Source organism: Mastomys coucha, unplaced genomic scaffold (assembly GCF_008632895.1).
Source record: "Mastomys coucha isolate ucsf_1 unplaced genomic scaffold, UCSF_Mcou_1 pScaffold5, whole genome shotgun sequence".
Taxonomy (NCBI): Eukaryota; Metazoa; Chordata; class Mammalia; order Rodentia; family Muridae; genus Mastomys; species Mastomys coucha.
Genome location: NW_022196911.1, coordinates 76422881 through 76428880, shown reverse-complemented (window position 1 = coordinate 76428880; position 6000 = coordinate 76422881). Strand labels below are relative to the sequence as shown.

The following is a 6000-nucleotide window of genomic DNA, read 5'->3' as shown; positions in this document are numbered from 1 at the left end:
TTTGAACTCATGACCTTCCGAAGAGCAGTCGGTGCTCTTCCCCGCTGAGCCATCTCACCAGCCCCATAGTTTTCTAATGCAACAGTTTTCCCAGTTGGGCTTTGTGAATCCCATGTGCAGTGCACCGTGATTCTAGGACTCACTTGACAGCACAGATTGCCTTTTTTATTCCCCTTATTTAAATGCAGCTTTGACTCATTCCTTCTCTGTTTCTCAGCTCAAATCCTGTGCTGAAGAATATGTGGCCTGAAGGCAAGCTGAGCATTACAGAGGTGACCAAGAGGCCTCTCACCGCTGCCACCTTGTTTAAGAATTCTATGATTGCTTTGGTAGACAACCTTGCTTCAAAGGTAATTATTTTCCTTTCTAAATGTCCTTTATAATCCATAGATTCCCTCTTAACATACTTTTAACATACATTGGAGAACACATGTGTGATTTACTTTTTAGGTCATTATCCTTAATTAAGTTGAACAGTATATATTCAAAGTGAACAATAAACTTTTTATTCCTGATTTTTAAAAAAAAAAATACTTGACTAAAAAATTGTATCCCAGATGAATTCCTTTTTTAAATTCAAACTTTTTATTCTACCATTAAAGTCAAGGGGAAACTGCCATTGTGGTTTCAACTAGATGTATGACGTACTGTATCTGGAAAGATAAACTGAAGCTGTGCTGGAAAGTAGGACATGGCCAGAGAGGGAGGGACGAGAGGTGGAAATAGCTGAATGTAGCTATGGTCGCGCACCATCCGTCCATGTGTTGTGTGTGAATAGCAAGTGGCCAGAAGGAATTTAAACAAGAATGTAGCTCCTAAGTATTATCCTCACATTACTTTAAATGGTTGGATTATACAAATGATTCATGACAGTTATTTCTAATTTTTGCTGTTGCCTTGATTGTAGTGTTGTCTGATAAGTTGGGTCTGGTTATTTTTCCATTTTATTTTTAAATACAGCTTTTATCTTCCCTTCCCTTAAAGAACAGATTTCTGTTCCTAACTGCTGTTCTTGACAGGTTTGATAAATTAGCAGCCTTCTAGGACTCGTTATTTTTAGCTCCTTTATATCTTTTTCTTCTGGTAATTTTATTGTATGTTTTCTTCTTTATTGTTATCTTTTTAAAAATCTATTTCCCTTGTAAAAAAAAATTAATTTGCATCTGTACTTCACCATGACTACAGTAGGCAAATACCACAAGGGTACATCTATTCAGCAGCTTTCTGTGGTTCCCACCATCATTCCTTGGCCTCAGCTGATAGTGAATAAGCTCAGTCCCTCCTCTTGTATAATTAAATTTCCAGGAAGACAGAAGAACGGGCATGAAGGCTAGAATGCCGTCCACACCGAGAGTCTCCCATCTCTATACTCTATGTCATCTTTAATCTGCTGCATCCAGTAAAGAAATGAACCTAGAAAGAAGGCATGCAATGCAGGAAAGAACTGAGTGCTGTGGAGGGCATTGACTCATTTAACTAGAGAAAGAATCACTGTTCTCAAAAGTGGATAAATATATATCTGTCATCTCAGGGAGACTGACAATGTAAGGCTTGCTTAGGCTGCACAGCAAGTTCCAGGTCAGACTTGGCTACATAGGGAGACTGTCTCAAATACAGGAAACTATGAAAACCTAATTCCAACCTTTTCTAATACATCAAAACAACCCTGTACCCAGTAAGTAGGAAGTATGCATTCCTTTCAAGTATAAATGGAACCTTTTGCAAGAATTGACCACATGCTGGGCCACAATGATGTAACTATTTTGAAGACTAGATAGACAGTTCCATTCTCCATCCTCAAGGAAGCTATTTAAATGTGCTTGCAAACTCTAAAAATAAGATGCCTTCCTAAATAAGTCACAGACTTAGGAGGATATCACAACAAAATTATAAAAATCTGGGACTGCTTGACAATGCATTGACAACATTTATAGGGTGTCAACATTTGGTACACCTTTATAAAGCAACAAACATAGCTGTAGGTAGGTTCAACTGAAAGACCCAGAAGAGAAACTCAGAAGAGAAGAAAATAATTTTAATAGCAGAAATTAACCCTAATGGAGAAACAACAACAACAACAAAAAAACAATAAATAGACAAAACCTCTAATAAAACTGATTTAAAAAAAGAAAAGATCAATAGGTTGAATGGAAGGCCATTATAGCCTCTGATACTGGAGGTCAGTGTGTTTTGAATAACTGGCTGCTAACACATTTTAGAATTTAGTTTGCTAGAAACATGTTAAAATTGATTTAAGATGAATAGAAAGTGAGAATAAAACAGTAACCTTAACGATTCTGAATCACTAATCAGAAGTCTACTGTCCTCCAACTTCTCCAAGAACATCAGGTCTGATGATTTCACAGATACAGTTTACAAACTTTCATACACAGCACCTGTCAACTGTATGGGTGGTGTGAAGAGAGGCCATTCATTTTATGGGACTTTTGTTACAACAATACAAGGTTAGTATGAGAAAATAAGAGGTTGGTTGAATATGAGAACACAGACAAAAGATCCTAAAAGAATGTATGAACGTTGCCTTTTCTAGTAGCATAATAAATACAGTGCCTACTAAAGATACCTGAAACAACACAAGTATTAAGTAAATGATTTTTTTAAAAAATCAACTTTCTGATGCCAACCAGGAACTAGTAAACTTAAGAGATAGTAAACGAGGGGCTGTGTAAATATAGAGATCAACTAAGTGGAAGGGCAGCCTTAGAGCCGCCTTCTCACCTGAGGGTGCTGAGTCAGCATTCCAGTCTATGTCCTTGAACTGGAACCTCAGGCTTGCCCAAATTAAACTGATAATCTACACACACCCCTACAAAGACTTATATCCCCCAAATCTAGAGTGAACTAGAAATAATCCTCCATTGTCAGTGAGGAAACTGCCTATCTTGGTCTTTGACACTTAGCCAAAGGGTGTCAGGTGTTGGAGTCTTTTTTGAGAATATGTAGTTATAAACCAACTTTAATGAGATTCGCAGCCCATGTTCACACTACCTGAGAAGGCTTAAAAAGCTTTAACCCAGCAGTTTAGTTTAAGGGAGTCCAGGTCTTGTATTGCCCTAAACTTCTGAAAGAAGAAAACACATTTTTTTTTTTTTTTGAGGATATCACCTTCATAACAGATCTTAAAGACTTCCAACAAAGAAAATAGGAGCTCACTGTGAAGAGTGCCTACAGCGGGTAGGATGTGGTGCTATCCTCTGGAGAGAAGGCTCGGCAATTTAGAGTATTTGTTGCTCTTCCAGAGGACCTAGGTTCAATTCCCAGTGACTCACAACCATGGGTTATTCCAGCTCCAAAGAAACCGACACTCTCTTCTGGCTCCTGTGGGCACCAAGCACACATGTGGTCCACATGTGTACATTCAGGCAAAATACTCTTAATACATAAAGTAAATAAATCTTAAAAGTAAAAATAATGAAGGTTTTTTTTTTTAAGTAACTTTAAGATATCATATGCTAGAGTGGGAATAAACAACAGGCCCAGGTGACAACTCCTGATTCTAGAACAATCCCAGATAGAATCCACAGCTGGGGAAATGGCTCACTGGACTCAAGCATGAGGATCTTAGTTCTGAACCGAACACCCGTATCAAAGCTGAGCATGGTGGTGCATGTTTGTCAACCCAATGCTAGAGAGCAGAGACAAACATCTCAGGGGCTTGCATGCAGCCATTCTTACTGAAAGTAAGATCCAGGTCCCATGAAAGACTGTCTCACAAAATAACATTAAGAAATTATTAAGGACGACATCCTACATCAACCTCTGGTCTTTACATGTTTGCTTGCATGAATGCATGCATACATATATGCATGTGCACACACGTAACAAAATTCAAAATGTTTACTGAAGAGCCTAGAAATATGAGAAAGAACAAGTAACTAGATAAGTGACAGAAATAAAGCTGGACAGAAAAATATTAGTGGAAATTAAAAAGTTAAAAATTATCTAGAATTACACTTAGAGCCATAAAATAATGAACACATCTAGCATGCACATATTCAGATGCACAGAAGGGGAGGAACACAGAGCAACACTTGAAGAAATTTGCCCAAGAATTCTAAGAATGTTATAAGACACCACACTCTAAGCAAGCCAGGAAGCCAAGTAGACCCCAAGCCGGGAAAGTTAAAGGAAAACTGATGTGACACGGAGTGAAGTGCAGAGCCTCAGAAGACAAAGCATCTTGATTGCTTTTGTTGTGTGGGTAGCAGGCTTGGGCTATCCTGGAGCTCTCTGCTGCTGAGAATAAGCTGGCATTCCTCATCTTCCTGTCTCCCAAGTGCAGGGATTATATACGAGCACCACCACACCTGCTTCAGAGACAAGTCTCTTAAAAGCAGCCAGAGAAAAGGTAGATTAGCTTTGAAAGAATAATAATCAGGCAGAGTGAAAAGGACTTAACGAGAATTCCATACCCAAAGAATGTCCTTTCCATAAATGAAGGCATAAGAAAGACTCTTGCTGAAAAGAGAAACTGAGTGTTTACCAATATTGGAAGCTCACTAACAAGTAGTTAAAGATCTCCACCAGGATCCAGAAGCAGCCTGGCATCTGCTTGTTGGCTTCTGGTCTGGGCCAAACCTTTCCTTACTACCTTACAGTAGTGTGTGGAAGAGGCCTTTCCCTAGCTTTTCTCCCCTGCCTTTCAGGTTTTCATTGGAAAGCTGATGAGTACTACCTAGTCAATTTCCCAGAAGTGGAACTCCATGGCACATTTCTCCACAGTGTTTCAAGTGTACTATCTTCTCTCTCCACCTAGATTCTAGGTTCTAGAATATATTTAAATGCAGAGGATAGATCTTACTTTATATACATCTTGATGGCGCTGTAAAATGCTACCGATGTGTTCAAATTCATTTAATAACTTAAATGAATTTGATCATGCCTTGACTGTTTGTCAGTGTGCAAAACAGATCAAATAGATGTATACATAAGTGCATTAACTTCTAGCTGATGCATGCACCATTTGGCGTACTTCTACAAATTATATTTTCCACATAAAACCTAGGGAGACAGGTTAAGAGAATGAGATCACTATGAACTCCAGCAGTTTAGCCTTTATACAACACCGAGTTTGTCAAATTTAGGATTGCTTAGGCTGAGTCAGTCTTGGTATTTATAAGTGAGAGAGGAGGTGGCATTTATAAGCTGAGACAGAGTGCTGATTAAATATAGAAAAAGTATTCCCACTAGATTCTTTATTCAGTGGCTTACATCACTAGGCAGGAGGAAAGGGCTTCCCCACTTGTTGGTTGGTTGTTGGTGTCTCGTGGTGGTGTTTCTGTTTCCTGTGTGCTGTTGCTCAGTGCTGGTATGATTCCACTTACCTGTTCAATAAAGTCTCAGATACAGCCTCACATGATTCCTGCACTGATTGCTGAGTCCACGTCACTGCATCTATATGCAGTTCAAAGTATTTCCTAATTCACCTCATAATTCTGACCTCTGAGTTATTCAGTAGTATGTTTCTTAATTCCCAAGCATAAAGGTTTCCCAATTATCTCTGTTCCTCTTGATGTCTAACTTTAGCATTTCACCAGAGAATATCCTCAGTGTGATTCTTATCCTTAGAAATTCATTAAATTCACCTTCATGTGTGTTTTGTTTGTATTTAAAGATAGCTTTTATTCAGTATTCTGTGCAAGTCCCAGTAGGTCAAGTTTGGCTATTAGATTGTCCAACTGTACAGTATCACTACTAATTTCTTTGTTGGGTTGAAAGGTGAGTTATTGACTCTAACTTTACCTCCCTCTCCTCATGTACCTTGTGCACTGTCAGTCTTTGCTTTGAATATTTTGTATTCCTTTAAGTTAGAACGATCACATCTTTTTGTTGGTTGATCCACTTGTCTGTTGGAAATATCCCTTCCTTTCCTCCTCGTTTTTATCTTTAAGCCTACTTTGTGTAAATATTACAGCTATGCAAATTTCTGTTTTGACTAGTGTTTGTACGGTCTCTTTTTAGCTCTTAGAGAATTATTTC

At 38.5% G+C, this 6000-nt stretch overlaps 1 protein-coding gene across 2 annotated transcripts in view; it reads left to right on the top strand.

Annotated features, from left to right (window-relative positions):
* Positions 1-6000, top strand: part of Myo1d (myosin ID) — a 307808-nt gene that overhangs the window by 124671 nt on the left and 177137 nt on the right. For both annotated transcript variants that reach the window (XM_031353808.1, XM_031353809.1), the window contains exon 14: positions 218-350. In XM_031353808.1, coding sequence (XP_031209668.1) covers positions 218-350 — 133 coding nt within the window. The remainder of the gene's footprint in view (positions 1-217; positions 351-6000) is intronic.